At 52.1% G+C, this 23,069-nt stretch overlaps 1 protein-coding gene across 6 annotated transcripts in view; it reads right to left on the bottom strand.

The window, feature by feature from the left end:
• The window catches only part of FMNL2 (formin like 2), a 110,564-nt gene that overhangs the window by 5,438 nt on the left and 82,057 nt on the right, over positions 1-23,069 (bottom strand). For 3 of the 6 annotated variants that reach the window (XM_064435356.1, XM_064435352.1, XM_064435351.1), the window contains exons 7-26: positions 19,791-19,899; positions 19,009-19,085; positions 16,685-16,778; positions 14,367-14,441; positions 12,034-12,144; positions 10,935-11,084; positions 10,057-10,158; positions 9,384-9,693; positions 8,847-9,044; positions 7,897-7,917; positions 6,292-6,416; positions 5,323-5,525; positions 3,892-4,126; positions 3,031-3,099; positions 2,858-2,938; positions 1,874-2,003; positions 1,629-1,792; positions 1,405-1,506; positions 951-1,049; positions 355-478 (exon numbers count right to left, since the gene is read on the bottom strand). In XM_064435356.1, coding sequence (XP_064291426.1) covers positions 355-478; positions 951-1,049; positions 1,405-1,506; positions 1,629-1,792; positions 1,874-2,003; positions 2,858-2,938; positions 3,031-3,099; positions 3,892-4,126; positions 5,323-5,525; positions 6,292-6,416; positions 7,897-7,917; positions 8,847-9,044; positions 9,384-9,693; positions 10,057-10,158; positions 10,935-11,084; positions 12,034-12,144; positions 14,367-14,441; positions 16,685-16,778; positions 19,009-19,085; positions 19,791-19,899 — 2,579 coding nt within the window. The remainder of the gene's footprint in view (positions 1-354; positions 479-950; positions 1,050-1,404; positions 1,507-1,628; positions 1,793-1,873; positions 2,004-2,857; positions 2,939-3,030; positions 3,100-3,891; positions 4,127-5,322; positions 5,526-6,291; positions 6,417-7,896; positions 7,918-8,846; positions 9,045-9,383; positions 9,694-10,056; positions 10,159-10,934; positions 11,085-12,033; positions 12,145-14,366; positions 14,442-16,684; positions 16,779-19,008; positions 19,086-19,790; positions 19,900-23,069) is intronic. The other 3 variants (XM_064435357.1, XM_064435354.1, XM_064435353.1) reach the window with 1 other exon arrangement.

The following is a 23,069-nucleotide window of genomic DNA, read 5'->3' as shown; positions in this document are numbered from 1 at the left end:
GCTGCACCCGGGGCTATGTCCCTTCCCTCTGGGATCGGCAGGAAAACCTGGAGCAGTCTGGGGTCACTGGGGGTTGACTGAAGGATTTCTGGGATCCATCTTAATAAAAACAGAGGCTCTTCATCCTGACCCTGATCCCATTTGTGGGGAGAAACAAGGGCTCTGGGACAGATCCACAGGGCACAGCTGGGGCAGCTGCTGGGATCAGGCACTTCCTGCCTGCTCTAGAACCCTGGGAATGTCCCCCCAAGCTGGAAGAGAAGGAGCAGAACCTTCTGGACAAGGAGGGGAGCAGGCGCTGGGCAGGTCCCCAGGCACTGCTGGCGCTGGGGTGGCAGCTGGGGCACAGGGTACCTGTGATGATGTCCTCGATGGCGCCGTCCTTGCCCTCGTACACGTGCCGGTTGTCCTTGACCTGCCGGCGCCGCAGCTCCGCGATCAGCTCCTGCTGCTGCCGCTTGCTCTTGTGCGACGGGGACTGCAACACGCAGGGCAGCTCAGCACAGCTCCCCCCGGGCTGCTTCCTGAGCCTCACCGCCCCTGCACCCAGCAATTCCCACGGGAACGGCCATTCCACCCCACTCCAAGGCTGCGGACAGCCTTGTCCTTCTCTTCTCTTTCTCATCCTCCTCATCCTCTTTGTCCTCCCCCCACTTCTTCTCCTCCTTTTCTTGTCCTCCTCCTCCTTTCTCCTTCTCCTGCTTTCTTGCTCCCATGGAGAAGTCAGGGGAGGATAAAGTTTAGCTCATTACAACTTTCCACCTATTTAGTTCTCCTTAATTTTGCCGACTTCCAAAGCAGCAGAACCCATTGGAACTTTTCCAGCCTATCCCAGTTCCCTCCACAAAAACTTCCAGACTCTTTGTAGGCAACTACAGTTCCTCACTCTGAGCTGAGGTTTCTGAAAATCAGGAACCTGATCCCACCTGGAAGCTGTATCTGTGCCATACCTTTTGGTCCTGTTGCTCCATCAATGCTTCTTGCTCCATGAGTTTTTCCATTAAGGCCTGTTCCTGCTTTTTCCTCAGCTCGTTTTCTTCCTCTGCTTGCTGTTTGTGAGAAAATCCACGGGTTAGAGATCCCAGGGGAGCCAGGGAGGAATGGGACCTGTGCCACCATGGGGCTTTCTGAGGGAGGGAGAGGAGAAGGAGAAAGGAGGAGGAGAAAGAAGGAGAAAAGAGGAAGAGAAAGGAAAAGGAGGAGGAGAAGGAGGAAAAGAAGAGAAGGAGGAGGAAAATGAGAAGAAGCAGGAGGAGGAAAAGAAGGAGGAGAAAGAGGAGGAGGAGGAAGAGAAGGAGGAGAAGAAGCTGGGGGAGGACAAGGAGGATGAGGAGGAGAAAAAGAGAGGAGGAAGAAAAGAAGGAGGAAGAGGATGAGGACAAGGACAAGGAAGCTCTGGTTTACCTTGTAGGCCTTCACAAAGCGGACAAACACCGGGAAGAAGACTGAGGGTGGGGTTGTCTTGGGATTCTCCCCGAAATACTTCACAGCATCATCGAAGGCATCCTGCAATGGGCCCAGCCTCAGTGCCCTGCACTCCCTCCCAGGCATCCTCCCCATCCCCAGCATTCCATGGAAATCCCTGCGTGTCACCCCCCCCACTGTAAATCCTGGGACCACAGAAGTACCTGGGCTATTTTGGCATCATCCTGGAGCTTCTTGAGCTTGCCCTCGTTGCTCTGGATGAAGTCCTTGAGCATGGTGTTGTGGTCGTGCATGGTATACTCGCGCTTGGTCAGCTCCAGGCCGCGCTGCAGCTCCTTCACGTCCAGCAGGACGTTCTCCAGGGACACTGGGGAGGGCACAGCAACGCTGAGCCTGCCAGCCGTGCCAGGAGTGTCCCGGCCTGGCAGGGCTCAGGAGGGGGCTGTACCTGCTGCTGCCTTCTCCACGTAGTGCAGCTCGTTGTAGAACAGGGCCACGTGCTGGTACTTCTCCTTCACCACGTTGGAGATGTAGTGCAGCAGCGTCTGCTTCCGGTCCGTCGACTTGGTCTCCAGCAGCTGGGAGGGGCAGGAGCGCAGGGGTGGGGACAGAAGGGACTCACTGGGGCTGCTGCAGCCTGCTCTCCATGCTGGGAACCACCAGTGCAGTCCCCAGCACCCCCTGAAGGGCCACAGGGTCGGGACAGAGAGGCTGGAAAACTGGGAGAGGATCTGGGGGTGCCCAGGGGGCAAGAGGCCGGTGGCTGTGCCAGCCCCAGTGTGACACAGCCCAGGGCAGTGCCCGACCCTGTGCTGGCACTGCTGGGCACCTCCGGGGCTGGGGACAGCTCTGGGACAGCAGGGACCCTGAGGGGCTGGGGAATCCCTGAGGGAGCCGGGAAGGGGCTGGGGAATCCCTGAGGGAGCCGGGAAGGGGCTGGGGAATCCCTGAGGGAGCCGGGAAGGGGCTGCAGAATCCCTGAGGGAGCCGGGAAGGGGCTGCAGAATCCCTGAGGGAGCCGGGAAGGGGCTCAGCCTGGAGCACAGGAGGATCCCCAGGGATCTTTTCCCTCTCTGGAATTCCCTGCCAGGAGGGCACAGCCGGGGGTCGGGCTCTGCTCCCAGGGAACAGGGACAGGAGCAGAGGGAACGGCCTCAGGCTGGCCCAGGGCAGCTCAGGGTGGGCACAGCAGGAATTTCCCCATGGAAAGGGGCTCAGGGATTGGCAGGGGCTGCCCAGGGAATGGTGGAGTCCCCATCCCTGCAGGGATTTCACAGCCCTGTGGATGTGGCACTGGGGACATGGGGCAGTGGTGGCCTTGGCAGGGCTGGGAATGGTTGGACTCCATGATCTTGGGAGGTTTTTCCAGCCTCAAGAACTCCACAGCTCTAATTCCCAGCTGCTGCCCACAGCACATCTCTGCTTTTCTTACCAGGTCTAAACTCTGCAGCTTAAATCCATACACAGCCCCTCGTTTGCTGCTGTTCATGTAATTCCCAAGAGCCAGGATGATCTGCCAGGATGAAACAGAGCAGAGCAGGAATTCTCAGGACAAATTTCTGGAGGTTTAGACACCCCTGGAAGGAGAGCTGAGACCAGACCTACCTCCAGGATTTTCTTAAGTTTTTGGGATGACTTTATGGAGACAGAGGCAGCGATTATGGCATGGAGTTGCTGTGGGGAAACACAGAGAGAGCTTTGGTTAATGCACTTCCAGCCAGGAGGAAAATGAACATCCAAACACATCCTGGAAAAAAAACTTCCTGGATTTCATCCACTCCAATGGACAGAGCACTGGTGTCCCTCTGCCATGGAGCCAGGCTGGGAGAGCTGGGAATGCTCCCCTGGAGAAGGGAAGGCTCCAGGCAGAGCTCAGAGCCCCTGGCAGGGCCTGAAGGGGCTCCAGGAGAGCTGCAGAGGGACTGGGGACAAGGATGGAGGGACAGGAGCCAGGGAATGGCTCCCACTGCCAGAGGGCAGGGATGGGTGGGACATTGGGAACTGGGAATTCCCGGCTGGGCTGGGATTGCCAGAGCAGCTGGGGCTGCCCCTGGATCCCTGGAATGTCCCAGGCCAGGCTGGAGCAGCCTGGGACAGTGGGAGGTGTCTGTGGGGGTGGAATGGGATAATCCTTATATTCCCTCCCCCCAACCCCCTCTGGGATTCTGTGCATGTTCCCCTGCCCTGACACTCCAGGATTCCAAACCCCCCTCAGATGTAAAGGAGGATTCACATCCCAACCCCTACAGCCATTCAGGCTGGATGGAACACAGTTCCAAGGGCCCAAGATTAAATTTTCCCAGCAACATTCCTTTGAGGCTGCCCAGGTTCCCCAGGGAATGGGCACAGCCCCGAGGCTGCCAGAGCTCCAGGAGTGTTTGAATAGCATTCCCAGGGGTGCCCGGGGTGGGGTTTTGGGGTGTCTGTGCAGGCCAGGGGCTGGATCCATGACCCATGGTCCCTCACCGGGGTGAGCATCTGGATGCTCTCGGCGAAGTTGCCGATGAAGGCCATGATGGTCATTTTCTGCATCAGCCTCTCGATCTTGCTGAACTGCATCATGAACCTGTCCTCGTCCGACAGGTTCTCCAGGGGCTTCCTCTCCCTCTCGTAGAGCCTCAGCACCTTCACCTCGTTCTCCGTGGGCAGGAAGCGCATCAGGCACTCCACGAAATCCACCGGCAGCGTCTTCAGGTCAAAGCTGGGGAAGAGCCCAGGAGAGGTGTGGGCACAGAGCTCACAGGGAGCTGCCCAGCTCAGGGATGTCCCTCAGCTCTGGGGCCGGGCTGGGAGAGCTGGGAATGCTCCCCTGGAGAAGGGAAGGCTCCAGGCAGAGCTCAGAGCCCCTGGCAGGGCCTGAAGGGGCTCCAGGAGAGCTGCAGAGGGACTGGGGACAAGGATGGAGGGACAGGAGCCAGGGAATGGCTCCCACTGCCAGAGGGCAGGGATGGGTGGGACATTGGGAATTGGGAATTCCTGGCTGGGCTGGGATTGCCAGAGCAGCTGGGGCTGCCCTGGATCCCTGGCAGTGCCCAAAGCCAGGCTGGAGGGGCTTGGTGCAGCCTGGGACAGTGGGAGGTGTCCCTGGATGAACTGGATGGGCTTGAAGGTCCCTCCCAACCCAGAGCAGTCTGGCATTCAGCCCCACAAGAAAACAAGCAAAGAAGAAGCTGTGAACTCCTCCTGCCCTGCCCATGGAGATGGGAACAGGATCCAGGGATAACGGGAATGATGCTGCTTCCATTTCCAAACACGTGGCCATTCCTCCACTCCTCCAGGGTCACTTTTCCAGGGAAAAGAGGTGGGGAGGAGCAAGTATTTGTATTTAAATGGCCCAGAGCCCCCTAAAGCCCAACTGCTGAACCTGCCAGGACCTGGGGCAGGTTTAGGTCATTCTCAGCCAAAGGCAAAGCTTCTGCATCCACATTTTGGAGATATTCCTTAAGGGAGGAGGGGCAGATGTTTGCCATGACCAGGATGGATTTGGGATCAGCACTGAGGAGCAGCTCCACCTGTCCCAGGAGCAGGGAAGGATCCATATAATTTCCTGAGGCCACTCCACAAACCTAATTCCATGCAAAATCTGCTCCAGCACCTGGACTAAACTCATCCTTCATGGAGCAAACCAGGAGAGCTGCCCCTTCCTGGGTTCCCTGTGGATTTTGCTCCCTGGGACAGGAAATACCGTGGAGCTGCCATGGCACACTGGATGGGCTGGAAGGAGCTGCTTTCATAAAGGAAGTGCAGATTTGTCCAACCCCAGCAGTGACTCAGCAACAAAACCAAACTCTGATTTCTGGGAATTCACCACCATCCCGTCCTTCCCCCGGCAGTTTTCCCACCAGCACTTCCCAGCCCTCCCAGGGAGCCGGGGCAGGATTCCTTGGCTGCACTCACACGTGGATGGCTTTGCAGATCTCGTCCGCTGTTTTCCCGGCTTTCCTCAGGGTGATGGCCAAGTTCTTGGCTCTGTTGGCATCCAGCAGTGTGACCTTGTTGGATCCTTTCTGAGGGATCTTCTGCTTGCTGGAGGTCAGATCCATGGCTGGGCCCTGGGCTTTCGTTTTGAATATCTCCTCAAATTCATCCACGTTTAGATCCTGGAAAGGAAAGGGTTTGTCCTGCAGGGAACACTAAACCCTAATCCAGAACTGCAGGGAAAGCATTGTGGTGGCTGAGACAGGGCCATGGAATCATGGAATGGTTTGGGCTTGGAATCTTAAAGCTCATCCCAGTTCCACCCCCTGCCATGGGGTGGAACCTTCCCACCAGCCCAGGCTTTTCCAACCCTGTCCAACCTGGCTTTGGAACCCAGAGAGTTCTGTCACAAGCTGAGGGATGGAAGGAACACACTCCTGAGCTGGGATGAAGAGATCTGGCCACATCCCAGAAATCCAGCCCAAACAGCTCTATCAGGTTCAGAAATTCAGGAAAACATTGGTGAGCACTGGTGCTTTGTCCAGCCTCGGCTAAAGCATCCAGGGGAACACGCAGGACCTGGAATGAGCCCTGTCCCAAGGCCACTGCCGTGCCTATCCCTGTGGGGATCTCCCCCACAACCCCCTGACAGGAGGGGACAGCCAGCTCTGCTCCCAGGGAACAGGGACAGGAGGAGAGCAAATGGAATCAGGCTGCTCCAGCAGAGATTTAGCTGGATATTAGGGAATACTGGACACTGGGAAGCGTGGTCAGGCAGTGGAAGGGCTGGAGCCCCCATTCCTGGCGGGATTTAACCCCTGTGCACGTGGCACTCGGGGACACGGGGCAGTGCCGGCTTGAGGGCTGGACTGGCTGGGCTGAGAGGCCTTTCCAAGGCCAACATCCCACGGTTCCATGTTTGCTGGGCAGCAGGGAGGGAGGGGGCACCTCGAGGATGCGCTCGTCGTCGATCTCGTTGAAGACGGTGCCGTTGATCTGGTTGGGCTTCAGGGCCACCCAGTTGAACACGGGCATGCGGAACTTGGTCTTGATGGGCTTCTTGATCTTCACAGCTGGGGACAGCACAGGACAGGGCAACTCCTCACACACCGCCTGGGAATGCTCGGCACAGCCCCCCTGTGGGGCCCAGCACTGGGAAGAGCTGGGCAGAGCTCATTATCCCACTGGGATCCTGGAAGGAGTCACTGCTGGAGAGGGGAACCCCAGCCCTCAGCAGGACAGCACCAGCCCAGGGCTCTGCAAACCTTCCCAGGGGAAAGCTGGGACCCCTGTACCCCCACGAGCTGCCTGGATGGATCTGAACTCCCAGGTTCTGCCCACATTCCATGGAAAAGGAGGGGAGTGGGTGAATTCAGCCCTGTCCTGCTGCTGGCAGAGCCACTCTGAGCTGTGCACAAACAGGTGACAGGAAGGGAAAAAACCCTGTTCCCAAGGTTTTGGGAAATGGGATTTGGGGAAACTGCAGTGGGGCACCTTCTCAGCAGGTCTGAGTTTCAAGGCTAAAGGGGATGAGCTGCAGCAAAGCTGGGCTTTAACAGGGGTTTAAAACCAGGTTTTAATTCCTGTGCTGTAAATCCAGCAAATCTGAGCCATTTGGGAACTTTGAAGTAATTTAGGAATTTAAACAGAGGAGCTGTGAAAATGAAATCTGGAAATGAGGCCTGACTGAGCAAGGGAACAACCCTATTCCTATTCCTGTGTCTATTTCTACTCCTATTTCTATTTCTATTCCTTTTCCTATTCCTGTGTCTATTTCTACTCCTATTTCTATTTGTATTCCTATTCCTATTCCTATTCCTATCCCTATTTCTATTCCTACTCCTATTTCTATTCTTAATCCTATTTCTACTCCTACTTCTATTCCCATTCCCATCCTATTCCTATTCCATTCAATCTGGAAGCCACATGTATAATTTCCATAATCCAGTTCTCATTTCCTTTTCCTTACATGAGAACACAAATTTGCTCCTTGCTACAAAATCAATGTATTAAAGTCCATCAATCAACCTTTTGCTCCTGAATTACTCCCCCAAAAAACCTGGCAAACATGGAACAGAAACCCTGGTCCTGCAGTGCTGCACACCAAGTGGATAACAGGGAATACCCAGAATATTCCAGTGGGTGTTTTGGGAACTGTATTTATCCAGCTTGTGCTCATCTACACTAAACAGGGTTTTGCTCTCTGCTTAATTGATGGGGTTACTTCAAATAATTCCTGAAAGAAGGAATAGCTTTGAACACCCATGGAAAAATGGATTTTCTACTTGTGCATACATTGGAGTGGATAATTAACTACTCCACCAGAGCAGGGAAGGCAGGAATGCCTCGTGGCAAAGACAATGCAGCCCAGAACCCCTTCAGATTCCCCTTCCTCCTCCTCCTCCTCCTCCCTTCCCGAGCTCTGGGTGCCCAAATCCCAAGGGTTGGCTCCAACCTCCCCCTGCCCTTCCCCTGGAGCCCCCCGGTGCCCCTGGACACCCCCAGGCCACAGGGAATGCCAGGAGAAGGAATACTTAGCAGGAAGGAACCTACAGAAGAGCTTGATGGGCCCATCTTAGCAGGAAGCAGAAGGAACAGAGAAACAAGTGTTAGGAGAGGTCAGAAAAGCAGCATTTGTTATTTCCCAGCTCCCCCTGGCCCCACAGCGTTCCTGCCCTGGCAATGCTCCTTCCTGCAGAGCCCTGCACCCAGAAAAGGCACTTCCAGTCCCATTCCCTCAGAATTCCCACTGAAAAATGGGATCTGCAGCCCAGCAGCCCCCAGGCACCTCCACAGCCACATCCCAAGGGATCAGCCTTCCCCTCGGGGATGGATATTCCTACAAAACACCCTGGGACCCTCTGAGCCAGGATGCTTTTTGCCTTCCAAGGAACCTTTACAGGCTGGAATATTTAAGTAGATTTTTTGTCTTTAACAAAGCTCTTAATGAGAGTCTCTTGCTTGGGGATCCCCTAACGAGCTCTGGGGATTTCCGGGGACACCAGTGGGCCCTGAGACACCTGGCAGGAGGCAATGACTAAAACATGGATGGGCAGCACATTGCTCTTCCTTCCAAAAAATACCCAGATTTTGCCTTTTCCTCCCAAATTTCCACAAAAAATTCACAAATTTTGCACGATACTTCTTCTCAGAAGAAGTCAAACCCATATTTTGTCAAAGTCAAAACCGACCCTGTTTATAAAATACTTTTGGTGTGAGTTTTGCTCCACTGGAGAATCCGACTCCTCCAGACCAAACCCAAACGGCTGGGTTGATAAATCCCAGACTTTCCCACTGGTTTGGGGTGGGAAGGACATGAAGGATCCTCCAGCTCCCCCATCCCAGCTGCTCCAAGCTGGACACTCCCAGGGGCGCACGGAACAGCCGCAGCTCCTCTGGCAAACCTCAGAGACCCCGGAATGCTCCTTCCTTCCAGGAGCTCCTCATCCCGACCCCGGAGAGGAACAAGGGGGTTTGTCCAGGGTGCCCTGAGGGAGCTTTACCTGCCAGGCCAGAGTTGAAGACCACGGTGGGCGAGGCCGTGCCGGGCAGGGGGGGAGCCAAGGGCGGCGGAGGCGGCAGCGGAGCCGCTGGAGCCGCGTCCGGAGCCGGGCCCGGCAGAGGAGGAGGAGGAGGAGGAGGAGGAGGAGGTGGAGGAGGAGGTGGAGGTGGCACAGGCACTGCCACGGGGCCGTTGGGCACTGTGGGATGGAGGGAAAATGGAGTTACTGTGGAGGGAAGGGGCACAAAGAGCCACAGCATGCCCGCCGTGTCCCCTCCCCACCCTGAGCCCCCAAAGGCCTTCAGCGCCTGGAAGTGCCCCCAGGAAAGATGGGACCAACTTTTCCATCCATGGGAAAGCAGAGGGAGGGGGCAGCCAGGTGGGGGTCACACTCTGCTCCCAGGGAACGGGGACAGCAGGAGAGGGAACGGCCTCAGGCTGGGCATCAGGAGGAGTGTCCCCAGGGGAAGGGTGGCCAGGCACTGGAACTGCCCAGGGAGGTGTGGTGCCCACAGCTGGGCTCTGCCTCCTTCCTCACCTGCCTCAGGAGAGCCTGGCAGGGCGGGCAGGGGGGGAGGAGGTGGGGGCAGTGGCACCGAGGAGGCAGCTCCAGGTGTGGCACAGGTCCCTGGCACTGCCTCTGCTCCTGCTGGCACCATCCCGGAGCCCAGGGCCACGGGAAGGATGGAGATGTCCCCATCCCCTTTCTTCTGGATCTTGATGGTTCCCTGCTTCTCCAGCTCGTGGATCTTCTTCTCCAGCGTGGACTGGCGCTGGATGGCTTCCTCCTTCTCCTTCACCATCTTCCTCAGGGTGTGAACCTGGCTGTTGGCATCCTTGTAGATCTCCTGGAATGACACAGGAGCAGGGAATGTGCATTCAGAATCCCAAGGGCAGGATCAGAACATCCTGGTCCAGAGAAAGGATTGCGCTGCACGTGCCCAGGGCAGCCCCCCCAGAGAAATTCTGGGATTCTCCCACCCTTTGGGACCTCCACAGGTCCAAAACTCCCACCTGGAATGCCCCACACCTGGGGAATGAGATGTGTCCACCTCACTCACAGATCCCTGGCACATCCAAAGGGATTTCTGTCCATCCCACACACAAACAATTCCACCTGAAATCTATCCCAAGTTCAATATTGGGAAGCCAAGAGAACTCCCCTGGCCCAGGTCTGTGATCTCCACCCAGGGCTGCCCTGCCCCACTCACCCTGATCACGTCCAGTTCTTTGCTCCTTTGCATCAGTTGCTTTTCCAGTTCCACAATCTTGGCCATGGCTTCGTTCTCCGTGTCCTGGAGTTTTTCAGATAACTACCCAGCAAAAGAGAAATGGATTAAAGAACTGGAAAACTGGGGGTTTATCCATCAAAGTAAGAGGTATCCATTTTGGATAAATTACTGATATTGCAGGAAACCCTGAAGCCTTTCCTTGGAAAGTGAACAGATTCCTGCCTGAGATGGGTGACATCAGGTTGGAATGGGCTTGGAGCATGGGATAGTGGAAGCTGTCCCTGCCCATGGCAGGGGCTGAAGTGGATGGGTTTTAATGTCCCTGCCAACTCAAAACTATTCCCTGACCCCTACAACCTCAGAGGGACAAACACTGCACATTATTTATTCCAAGTGATGGGAACACAGGGATGCTGAGAGAAGGAAAAGCCTTTTCTCAGTTTTAAAGTATGGAAAATCCCTTTTTTATTATTTTCCAAAAGCCAGGCCTTATCTTCCAGCCTAAAGGAACTGACCCCAAGGTTTGGGACAGCAAATCCTGAGACAGAAGATCCTGTGTAGACACAAGAGGATTTTCCAGCCCCTTCCCTCCTGAGCCCATTTAAAGCACAGCCAGGATGTTTTTTCCCCTATTTTGGGCCTGCTCTGCTGAGGAGTTGGAGTTTTCCATGGAAATCAGCTCTCCCAGCCTCTACACCTGTGCACAGGCTCCTGTGCCAGGTGAATCCTCCTGGAAGCACAAACCAGTGCCTGGTCCTGTCCCAGCTCGGAGCCCCAGTGACCCCAAGGCTTTTTCCCAGTGATCCTCCCCCCAAAGTGGCCAGCCCAGAATCCGGGTGGCACCGTGGGCCACTCACGTGGGACAGGTTTTCCTCCAGTTCCTCCACCCTCTCCAGGGCTGCGTTCTTGGTCTCGGCGTCCTCCAGCAGAGCCCCCACGTCGAACACGTTGTCCAGGTAGGCCTGGATCTGCACCTGCAGCTTGTCACTCTCCGTGTGCTTCAGCTTCTGCAGGGCCCAGGGCACACAGGGGACACAGGGGACACCGGTGACACCGGGCACTGGGGCAGGGCTGGGGGACAGGGGGAGCTCAGGGCACCTCCACCACCCAGGGAAGCCCTCTGGACACCAAACATTCCCAGTTCAGTTGGGAAGGGTCTTATCCTCTGTCCCTCCAGGGGACATTACAGCTTTCCTGCCCATGGAATGTGAGATCTAGGGTCCCTTCCAGCCCAAACCACTCCATGATTTCCTCTGTTGTTCCTCTGTCTCCTTCCTCACTGGGAAGGCTCTGCCTGCTTCCCATGGATTCCCCAGAGCCACCCCCAGACCCCAAACACACCCACAGCCAGGGCAGCCCTGTCCAAACACATCCCACAGACCCCAAATCGCTCTCCTGGTGCACACTGAGCAGGGATCTGCAGGGACAAGTCATTCCCATGCCAACAGCAGCAGGGTTTCCATGGATATCTCCCAAGGACAGGGAGAAAATGCTGCCTGGGGAGGCTGTGGCTGCCCCAATCCCTGGAAGTGTCCAGGGCCAGGCTGGAGGGGCTTGCAGCAGCCTGGGGCAGTGGAAGGGTCCCTGACCATGGCAGGAGAGGATTGAGAAACCCTTTCAGGTCCTTTCCAACCCCAACGATCCTGGGATCCCATGGAAAATAGGGACGGGGAAACAAAGAAGCAGCTGACAGACAGACAGCAGAGGACTCGTGGCTGTCAGAGAATCCCAAGGGAGACTTCTCCAGCCTGGAGAAGGAGGGAGCCCCGTGGCTGGCGCTGGGGGACGTGGCAGGGCGAGGATGGCTGTGGTTCATCCTCCCTTTGTTATCAGGCTCCAGATTTAGCTCGGGGCTGTAATTCCAGCTGGCTGCAGCCATTCCCTGCTGGCCAGGCTGTGGGACAGCCCCGAGGCCGTGGGGTGAGGGGCTGGGCATGGCAGCAGCTCCAGACTCACGTCCAGGTACTCGTCCAGGCCCAGCTTGGTGAACTCGTACTGCAGGTGCACTCGGAAGTTCATGTCCTCCACGGAGTGCACCACGATGTTGATGAACTGCATGCAGGCCACCTGCAAGGACAGCCAGGTGAGCCCAGGCCCTGCAACTCGGAGTGCAGGGAGACCTCGGAACCTCGGGCTCCCAAGCCAAAGGTCAGAAGGAAATACAGGATTTGGTCTGAGAAGGAAATGCAGGATTTGGTCTCTGGAAAAGGCTTCTAAACTTAAGTGACAGAAGTGAGAATGTAAATTTATCGTTTAAAGTTAAGTTAAAAAAAAAACAAGTTTAGAATTTCAGAGTTTAAGATACAGAAAAAATAAAAAATAAACTATTTATAAAATAGTTACAAAGGTAACAAGAAGTTTAGAATATAGTACTGTAGGTCTGTGTGTTACAGTATGATTAAGAAAGTTTACACTATGAGTTCATAAGATAAAACATTTAAAGATTAAGTTAAAAATATAAATATCTTTGTTAGTAATGTTTTATTGGTCAATAAATCTTTAGAAGTTCCTATAATTAGAGGTTTTGTGACCTTCTGAGCTGTGTGGTGAAGATGTGAACCAAGGTCACCTTTCTTACTTATGCAGAACAAAAATAAATTGCATCATCTGAAGTAACCCAGAAGTCATGTCTCTAACTTACTCAAAATTCCCCCACGAGCCCCCACTCCCAGGTATCCCCAGGGATGGGATCTGTGGGACCAGCCCTGGGACAGGATCCCAGGAGCAGGATCTGACCACGCTCCCCAGGCCGGGCACAGCCACGAGCACATTTCCCTGTGGTTCCTCAAGGGAAAAGCAGCAGCTGCTCTCCTGAGCTGCTCCATTCCAGGCCAGGCTGGGCTCAGGGAATCTTGGGCTGCTGGGATGAGGGGGAATGAGCATTCCAGGAATTAAGTCATGTCTGCACAGTCACCTCCCCAGAGCAGGAATGCTGCCCGGGCCAGGGCAGGCTCCAGGCTCTGGAAAAGCAGTCCTGGGTCTAAACAGCCTGGAAAAGGGAGATTCACCTGGGCCTGGGTCTAAACAGCCTGGAAAAGGGAGATTCACCTGGGCCTGGGTCTAAATAGCCTGGAAAAGGGAGATTCACCTGGGCCTGGGTCTAAACAGCCTGGAAAAGGGAGATTGATCCAGGCCTAGGTTTTAAACAGCTGGAAAAGTGAGATTAATCTGGGCCTGGAAGCCCCAGTTTAGCAAAGGGGACTTGCACAAAAGGACCTCTGTGGTTGCCCAAAGCACACTTCCCAGGCTGAACATGGAGCAGATCCCAGGGATTGGCATCCACACACATCCCAAGCCAGCCAGGGCAAGGCAAAGGCTCTCCAGGGTATGGGATGTGGGGAAATCTCCTGTGGAGTGGCAGGAATTGGGGTACAAATCTCAAAAATTTGTCCTTCCCTTGCCACTACCTGTGGCAAGGTTCCCCCAGGCCTCTCAGGATCCCTTCTGCCACCCCTGGAGCTGCTCCAGGAAGGAATTTCCCTCATCCTTGCTGGGTTTCTCAGGGATAAAACCCCATCCTGCGAGCAACACTGCAGAGCAGCTCCCCAACATCCACTGGGATCCCTCCCAGATTTCTAGGAGGAACCTGAGGATTGAAACAATCTGATTTTCCTCCAGAGACTCCACATCTCTTTTGGGGTCTTTTGGTGGGAAGAAGGAACTGAAGGCACCCCCTGGATCACCAGTTTGGCACTGGGATTTGGCCACTTCCCTCTGTTCCAGGGCCCAGAGGAAAAATGGAAGGGATAAATCTGAGACTCCAGGCTGGGTGCCTTGAGGGAAACTGCAAGGATCATGCCATTTCCTCCTTTTTTTTTTTAAATCCAAGGGATTGCCAGCCTGCCTCCCTCACAGCACCTCATTTTAACCTGCTGGCCCTCAGGGCTGTGATCCCATCCTGGAAACATTCCTGGAGCCCACAGGAATCACCTCACTGGTGCTCTAACTCCTGATTTTTGGCAGCAGAAGGCCCTGTACACAAAGCTCAGCACTAAATTGATACAAAGTGTAACAGAGGCCTCAGAATTCCAGTGCTGGGGTGGGAAATCCTACTCAGAACAGGCCCACATTGGATCCAAGCACTGAGCAGGAATTCAAGGCAGACTTTTCCTGATTAAATTAGGATTTCAGTTTCTCACACTCCAGCAAAAACCTTAAAACCCCAGATTTGGGAGATTTTTGCCATCAGCCCCGGAACCAACACCCTCCCTGCTGCCACAGAGCCAGCAGAAGGGCCCAGGGAAGGAAGATGATGGGAAAAGCAGGAGTTTCTGGCAAATGCCACTCACCATGAAGTCAATGTTGTTATCCTCGTTCCGGAAGTGCTCCATGAGCTTCTCGAAGCGCTGCTTCTCCCCACACACCTGAAAAGCAGCACCACACTGGGCTCAGCCCCAAAAAGAGCAAGAACACTCCTTACCTGCCTGCTCAGAGCCTCTCCAGCCAGGATTCCCCTGGTTAAAATGTCATTAATAATTCCATGTGGCACCTGTGGGGTGAGGCTGAGGAGCCAGGCACAATTCTTGTGTGTTTGTAATTACAAAAGAACTCTTTTTATCTCTTTTCTCCTTAAAAACTGGGTCTTGTCCATGAGTGGAAGGAGCAGAGTTGCACCAGGCTGTGCCACAGCTCAGAGCTGACTTTTCTCTGTAATTAGGGAGAAACCCAAATGACAGGGAGGGGAAAAAAAGAGAAAATTATCCCTGGCTGAAGGAGGAGTGAAAATAAATCAGTGCAACAATCAGCTGCTCAGAATTCCAGAGTGACCTTCCTAAATCTGTCTGGATGAGCTGAATCCCAATTTGTTTTCTTGGCATTCCTCCTTGCCTTGGAGCAAAACACATTGGGTTCTTCAAAGTCATGGACCACCTTCAGAAAAGCTCCTCAGTTCTGTTTTTTCCAAAGCACCTGAATCCTGGGTTTATTTGCAAATTCCAGATGATGTCCCACCCAGAGCTGCCACGAGCACACCCTCCCCTCCCAAATCCGATTATTCTGGAATATTTTTGTATGAACCAACACAGCAGCTTTGCTGGGTGAGAGCCAGTGCTGGGAAGTGTTCCCTGCACAGGGAACAATCCTGGCTCCCTGTCCCACTCAGACCCCAGCGTGGATCCCACAGAGCTCTCAGTGTTTGGTTTCCAGCACCCCAAAGCTCTGCTGGAATTCTGCTCCTCCTGTAGCACCATCCTCAGGGAACGTGGATAAAACCACAGAGCAGCTTCTCCCAGATCCATGGACACCAAAGGGCTGGGAATGCTCAGCTGGGATATCCCCTTCCAGCAGTGTTTGAATTATTATTGTTTCCAGTTCTTTGGAAATTCTCCAGCTCAGCTGGGATATCCCATTCCAGCCTGCCTACCCTGGGAGGTGCTGGAATAAAAGGTGCTGGAATTTTTGGAATTACAGCTTTTTTGCATAAACGTTGATAATATTATTCCAGTAATCCGAATTATTATTATTTCCAGTAGTTGAATTATTATTAATACTTGCATTTTTATATGGTGGTTTTACTTGTTGGGAAACACCTTTTCTGGTAAAAGATTTTTATGTATGTTATGTTTGCAATAGAACTGATTTGTATAGTGGGGATGTTTTTGTATTTTGGGTAACAATTTGGTGTTTGTGTATTTTTTGTAGATTTTGGCTAAAATTTTGTTATATGTTTAATTTTTTAATACTTGAAATATGATTTTTTGGTGAGTTTTGTCGTTATTATTTCTGTGGCATTATTTTGTTGAGGAGTTTTACGGAGAGTGGTGAGGGTTTTTTTGAGTTTTTGATTTGCTGTTTTCAGAAGTTTTTTGAATCGTTTTTTTTAAGATGTTTGTTAGCATTGAGGTTCTATGCTGAGGAGTGTTTATTTTGTTGTAGGTTTTTACTGTTTGATTAATTATATGTAATAATTATATATAATTTCAATTATAATTATATATTTATAATTTACATTTACATGTCTTTAATTAATTTATTGATTATTTGATTTATTTATTGGGTTTGTTTATTTTTATTTATAAGATATAATTATATTATTAATAATTATGTATAGTGTTTATTACATATATAATATATAAATATATATATTATATATATAATTTATATATATAAATAAATATATATATAATTATATATATAATATATATAATATATTATATATTATATATATACTGTATATTATATATAATATATAGAATATATCGAATATATAGAATATATATTATAAATATATTTTATATATTATATATAAAATATATTTTATATATTATATATATAAAATATATATAATGTATTATATATATTATTAAGTTAATAATAAATAATTATTATTTATTATTTCTCGTAGGTATTTTTTATTTGAGATAGGGCTGAGATAAGCTCAGCTGGGATATCCCATTCCAGTCTGCCTGCCCCGGGAGGTGCTGGAATAAGAGGTGCTGGAATTGCTGGAATTCCAGCTGTGCTGCACAACCACGGAACCACGGAGTGGACACCAGGGGAACCTGCAGCTGCTGGAAAATCCCTCCTGCAGGGACCTCAGCTGGATGAGGAGGCTCCAGCCAGTCAGGAGAGAAGAGGGGACCCCAGATGTGGAAGCAGCTGCACCAACCTCCTTGAAGTTATCAAACGCAGCCAAAATGATCTCGTGGCCCCCCCGCACCAGGCAGACGGCGGCCAGCAGCTCCAGCACCAGCGCCTTGGTCCTGTGGAGAGAGCACAGCAGGGAGGGAGAGCCTCAGGGGCAGGTCCTGCTGGGGGAAGGTGGCAGCCAGCCCCGTCCCGGGTGTGACCCTGCCATGGGTCCCTGCAGGGTGCAGGTGCTGCTCGGGGAGCTTCGCCTCTCCTGGCACCATGCAGCTCCCTAAAGCCTCCCAAACCATGCAGGGATGGAATCCCAAGCTGGAAACTCAAGCAGAAAGGCAGAACTCTGGCAAAGGCAGGGCAGTGTCTGAGTGCCGCTGCTCCCAGGGGATTCCCTGCACGCACCTGGAGGAGCAGCTCTGCACCCCCAGCCACCTCCCCTGGAGCCAGTTTTTAATGGGAGGGCTTAAAATTCCAATCCGTGGTTTCCCTGACACAAATCTGAATTATTCTCTGTGATAATTTGTATTTATAGCTCCCCACATACACACACACAATTCACTGCAGGAACACAGGCTGTTGGAGCACGTCCTTCTCCTTAAAAATCAGGAATTTGAGCTGATTTTCAGCAGTGAAGCAGAGAGAAAACGAGATCACTGAGGGAAAAACATGCAGCAAACTCGGTGTAACCCTCATGGAAATAATCCACAGTATTTCCTTCCAGGATTCCTGGAAAACAAAAGACTTTCTGGGCAGCTGAGCTCTGAGCAGAGGCAAACCATGCACACACAGAAAAAAATTAGTCCCATGCTCAAGCAGCGACTCAAAGCAGATGTTACAGAACAAGAAATACCTTGTGGGCTCTCAAAGGGTCAAGGTTATCTTTGGAAACCAGAAAAAATGGTCACTTCCCTAGGAAATTTTAAATGGAATGTTCAATTCTGCCTCCTCAAGGGTCGGTTGCTTTATTTTCCTCCTGCCACAGGAAGAACTTGCAGGGTTTCTCAGGATCAAGGAGCTGTGGTGGGGATGTGCTGCAATATTCCCTCGGAGGGGAGGGGATGGAGATCCCTGGGGCTGGAGGCTCCAGAGCTGCCCACGCCTCCGGGGTGAGCAGAATTCCCTGGAGCTGCTGCTTCCCCTGGGCACACCCCAGCCAAGCCTGAGCTCCCAACCTCAGGGCTCTCCAACAGCTCCCCCAGGGCCCAAACAAACCCAGGCTGGGGGCTGAGCAGGGGTTTGTCCCCAGATTATTCCAGTCACATTTCACAGCAGCCTTTTTATCCACCAAAATCCAAATAACCCACTTCTGCCAAAAGTGGAAACTTGGGTTCTCCCCTGATTTCCAGGCACTGGAAATTGATGAAAATTATGATAAAAAATGATGATTAAAAATTATGACAAAAATTATTTAAAAAATTATAAAACCAATAAACTTCCCATTTATTCTTGGCTTGCTGTCTTGGGGCTGAATAAAAGAAAGGAAGAAGCTGCTTCCCTCAGGACAGGATTCCTGCTCCCAGCCTCAGCCCAGGCTGGGAATACACACCCAGTGAGGTTATCAGCTCACCCCCTGTTCCACCTTTCCTTGGAAGCATCTCTGGGGCAGAGCTGGACTGGTTTGACCTGCCAAGGTTCAGAACTCCAGGATCTGCTGGAGGAGGGATCTCAGGGATGTGTGGGAGAGGAGGGACATGGAATCACCAGCAGTCCCAGTGAGGAGCTCCAGCATCCTGGCTGTGGCTGCAGCCTGAGCCAGAACAGGAGTGAAACCCTCTCCCAGAGGAATTCCAAGCTAAGGTTCTTGGATAACATTTCCTATAGAAGATTCTCCCTCTCTTCAGGAAAATCCCACATGAAGCTGCTCATTGCCACTGGGGTTTCCTGGCAATGAATGGAGCAGAAGGGCCCCAGCAGCCACATTTCAGCTGAATCCCAAAATTCATCCCAAAAGGATGGTTGGGGTGGGAAGGAGCTTAAAGCCCATCCAGTGCCACCCCTGCCATGGCAGGGACACTCCCCCTGTCCCAGGCTGCTCCAGCCTGGCCTTGGGCACTGCCAGGGATCCAGGGGCAGCCCCAGCTGCTCTGGGAATTCCAGCCCAGCCAGGAACTCCTTCCCAAGGTCCCACCTAAGTCCACCCTCCTTCAGCCTGGAGCCACAATTACAGCTGGAGAAGCAGCAGCTCCTGGAAGCGCTGGAACCAGACACCCACTGCTCGTTTGTCTGCACCACTCCAGCCCCCAGCTGACCCAGAGCACAGCCTGGCTTCTCCTGCACAGCCCCTGTGGCAGCCCCTTCCAGCCCCCTGTACTCACCTGCCTGCTCAGCCCTAGGAGCCAGAGAGCCTACCTGGGGTTCTTGTTGTTCAGGCTCAGTGCAATCTCGTTAACGGCGTGAGGATGGGACATCACCATGTTGAATCCATACTGGAAGGAGAAGGGACAATCCTGCCTCAGCCTGACCCCAAACCCCAGCAATCCCTCCTCCCTGGCAGCCCCTCCAGCGCTGCACGACAAACAAAACCTCATGGAATTCAAATCCAGAGTATTTCATTCTCCCACCGTCCATCACAGCTTCCAGCTCTGGGTATTCCATGAGTTATTTCACAATTCCATGGCTTTACAATTCCATCATTTTACAATTCCATGAGTTTACAATTCCATGAGTTTACAATTCCATGAGTTTACAATTCCATCATTTTACAATTCCAATTGTAAACTCCATGAGTTTACAATTCCATGAGTTTACAATTCCCTGCCATCAGCAGCGTTGGAAGTGCTGGGTTTGCCCACTTCAGCAACACAAAGGGTCCCAGAGCTGCTCCTACACCATTCCCAACCCTTCTGCTCGTTCCTTCCTCCTCCAATCCCTATTCAACTGTGCCTCGTTTATTGTCTAAGCTGGAATTTGCAGTTCCAAAACTTGCAGTTTGCCAAACCCGAGTGTCCTGCAGGCACTGACTCCTGCACAGGAGCTGACCCAACACATCCAGGCTCTCCCTGCCCTTTCCCTACACCCCTAAAGCACACCATTGTGCCATCCCTTCCCATTTTCTGAGAATCTCGACATTGCCACCATTTCACCTCCCAAACCCCAGCCCTCACAGGCCCGGGACTGCAGGGGAAGCTCACCTGGTAGTTCATGATGGCCCTCAGGCACATGATGCACACGTGCACGTCGTCCTTCTTGCTCACCAGCCGCGAGTTCTTCAGGGTCCTCCGGCTCGGCAGGGTGTTGTACCTGCAAAAACCCAAATTTCTCACTGGGATTGGGTCTGGGGAGGGCAGAGACGGGAAGAGGAACTGGGCGAGGATGCAGGAGTTTTCCAGAGGACAACATTGGTGGAAATAAAGGAGGAAATGGTCCTGGCAAGGATAAAAATCCGGATGTTTGGCTCCTGCCAGCACAGGTGATATTATAACAGGATAATAATAACAGGGGATATTCCCAATAAAACTGGCACAGGAATGCCACACTGGTGAATTGTGACTCCTTGCCTCATCCCTGAAAATTCCCTGTTCAAATTCATGATAAAAGCAGGAAGAGGGAATACCACAGCAGTTTATTGTGACTCCCTGCCTCATCCCTGAAAACTCCTGGTTAAAATCCACAAAAAAAGCAGGAACAGGGAATACCACAGCAGTTTATTGTGACTCCCTGCCTCATCCCTGTAAATTCCTGATTTAAACCCATGATAAAAACAGGAACAGGGAATGCCACACAGTTTTTTACACTTCTTGGCTCATCCCTGTAAATTCCTGGTTAAAATCCACAAAAAAAAAGCAGGAACAGGAATACCACAGCAGTTCTTGTGACTTCCTGGCTCATCCCTGCAAATTCCCTGTTTAAATCCACAAAAAAAGGTAAGGACAGGGAATACCGCAGCAGTTTTTGTGACTTCCTGGCTCATCCCTGTAAATTCCTAGTTAAAATCCATGATAAAAGCAGGAACAGGGAAAGCCACACAGTTTTTTACACTTCTTGGCTCATCCCCGTAAATTCCTGGTTAAATTCCACAAAAAAGCAGGAACAGGGAATACCACAGCAGTTCTTGTGGCTTCCTGGCTCATCCCTGCAAATTCCCTGTCTAAATCCACAAAAAAAGGTAAGGAACAGGTAATATCACACAGTTTTTTATACTTCTTGGCTTATCCCTGAAAACTCCTGATTTAAACCCGTGATAAAAACAGGAACAGGGAATGCCACACAGTTTTTTACACTTCTTGGCTCATCCCCGTAAATTCCTGGTTAAATTCCACAAAAAAGCAGGAACAGGGAATACCACAGCAGTTCTTGTGACTTTCTGCCTCATCCCTGCAAATTCCCTGTCTAAATCCACTATAAAAGCAGGAACAGGTAATACCAGACAGTTTTTTATACCTCTTGGCTCATCCCTGAAAACTCCCTGCTTAAATCCACAATAAAAGCAGGAACTGGGAATACCAGACTGGTTTATTGAGACTTCCCAGGTGATCCCTGCAATTCCCCCTTTTTAAATGCACAGCCCAAGGGGAGCAAGGTCCCTCAGCAGGGCTGGGGGCCCCCTGTGCCCACCCTGCCCACAATTCCCAGCTCCCCACAATCCCTCCCCTGGGCTTTTCCTTCCCAGCCCAGATGAAAGGAATCCCCAAATCCACAGCAGGATTCTGTCAAAGGAGTTTTTCCTTTTTTTTCCCATCCATAAATATGAATGAATCCATCAGCTCAGGGCACTGCAGGATTTTGGGAAACGTGACCCAGTTTGGGATCAGCACTCCATATTAACTAGTGTATAAAGTATATGTAATAAGTAGATTGAATAACATAAATATAATAAATTATACAGATTTACTATTTAACATCAATTAAAATAATTATAAAATAAATTACAAGTTGTAAAATAACGTGTTATTATAAAGGAGTTTAGTTATATTATGTTTTCAGTTTGGAGGGGCTGGAGCACTGGAGCTGAATTTTGGGAGCAGCACAGCAGGAGGCTGCTGGCCCCAAGCTCTGCACCTGGATATTTGGGATGCTCTGGTGGGAATGGGGCTGCCAGGGCTGTCCCACATCCCCCTGGCTCAGCTCTGCGCCCTCCTGTCCTAAACATCCCTTCCCCAATCACAACAGGAGCTGAGTGACCCCAAACTGGGAATCTGAACTGGGAAGTGTGGAAGCACCTCCAGTGCTGCCTGGGCAATGTGCACCAGCCCAGACCTGCCAATCCCACACAGTCACCCCACCAAATGTGAAAAACACAGCAAAAAAAAAATTAAAGTATTTTTAGTCCCACAGAGACGGTTCCCACACTAGTTTATCTCAGATTTAAATTATGAAGGGCTGCAGAATTATTTTCCATACATTTTAAATCAGATTAATGAGATTTTTATCATGCCACTGTTGGAAGAAAAATAATTTCCTCAGTGCCTGGTGAATCCCTAAATTTCAGAACTGAAGCATCCACCAGTTCTGTTGGCTCTAAGAAATGGGGAGAAGTCTCCTTAAACAATAAAAATTACCATAAACACAGATTTGGTATTTCCAGGTTGGAAAAACACAATTGGGAAGCAAGGATACTCCAGGATCTGATCTGCCTGGATCCAACCACTTGGATGGAACTGCCCAAGCTGAGAAGTCCCTCCTAAACCTCTCCCTACCTGGTGGCATTCCAGGCCAGGCTGGGAGAGCTGGGAATGCTCCCCTGGAGAAGGGAAGGCTCCAGGCAGGGCTCAGAGCCCCTGGCAGGGCCTGCAGGGGCTCCAGGAGAGCTGCAGCGGGACTGGGGACAAGGATGGAGGGACAGGAGCCAGGGAATGGCTCCCACTGCCAGAGGGCAGGGATGGGTGGGACATTGGGAACTGGGAATTCCTGGCTGGGCTGGGATTGCCAGAGCAGCTGGGGCTGCCCCTGGATCCCTGGAGGTGCCCAAGGCCAGGCTGGAGCAGCCTGGGATAGTGGGAATGTCCCTGCCATGGCAGGGTGGGATGGGATGGGCTCATTCCAGACGATTCTGGAACATCCCCAGGGAGGACACTCCATCCAGGGCTTGGGCAGTGCCCAGGGAAGTTCTGCTCCTGTCCAGGAGGAATTTCCTGGGGTCAGTTCCTGCCCCTGGTCCCAGTGCCTGGCATCACTCAGCCCCCTCCTCTGGGCACAGCTCCCAGAGCTTTGCCAGGGCACAGTCCAGGTGGGACTGCCCATGGAACACCCCTGGAGAGCTCCTGAGCTGAGCCAGCCCCCAGGACAGAGGGAATTCTGCCCTGGCCTCCCAGCCCATCCCCTCAGCAGATGGGGCTCCTTCCCAGAGCCACCAGGACCAAGAATAACGAGGATTTTTGGTACAGGAACCCCAGAACGTGGCTCTGCCCCTGGAATTGCAGCTCAGGATGCTTTTCCCTGTGTCTGCAGGCATCCCAAGGCTCCCTGATGTT

The sequence above is a fragment of the Passer domesticus genome, chromosome 10 (assembly GCF_036417665.1).
Source record: "Passer domesticus isolate bPasDom1 chromosome 10, bPasDom1.hap1, whole genome shotgun sequence".
Lineage (NCBI taxonomy): Eukaryota > Metazoa > Chordata > Aves > Passeriformes > Passeridae > Passer > Passer domesticus.
This window is presented reverse-complemented; position numbering and strand designations above follow the sequence as displayed.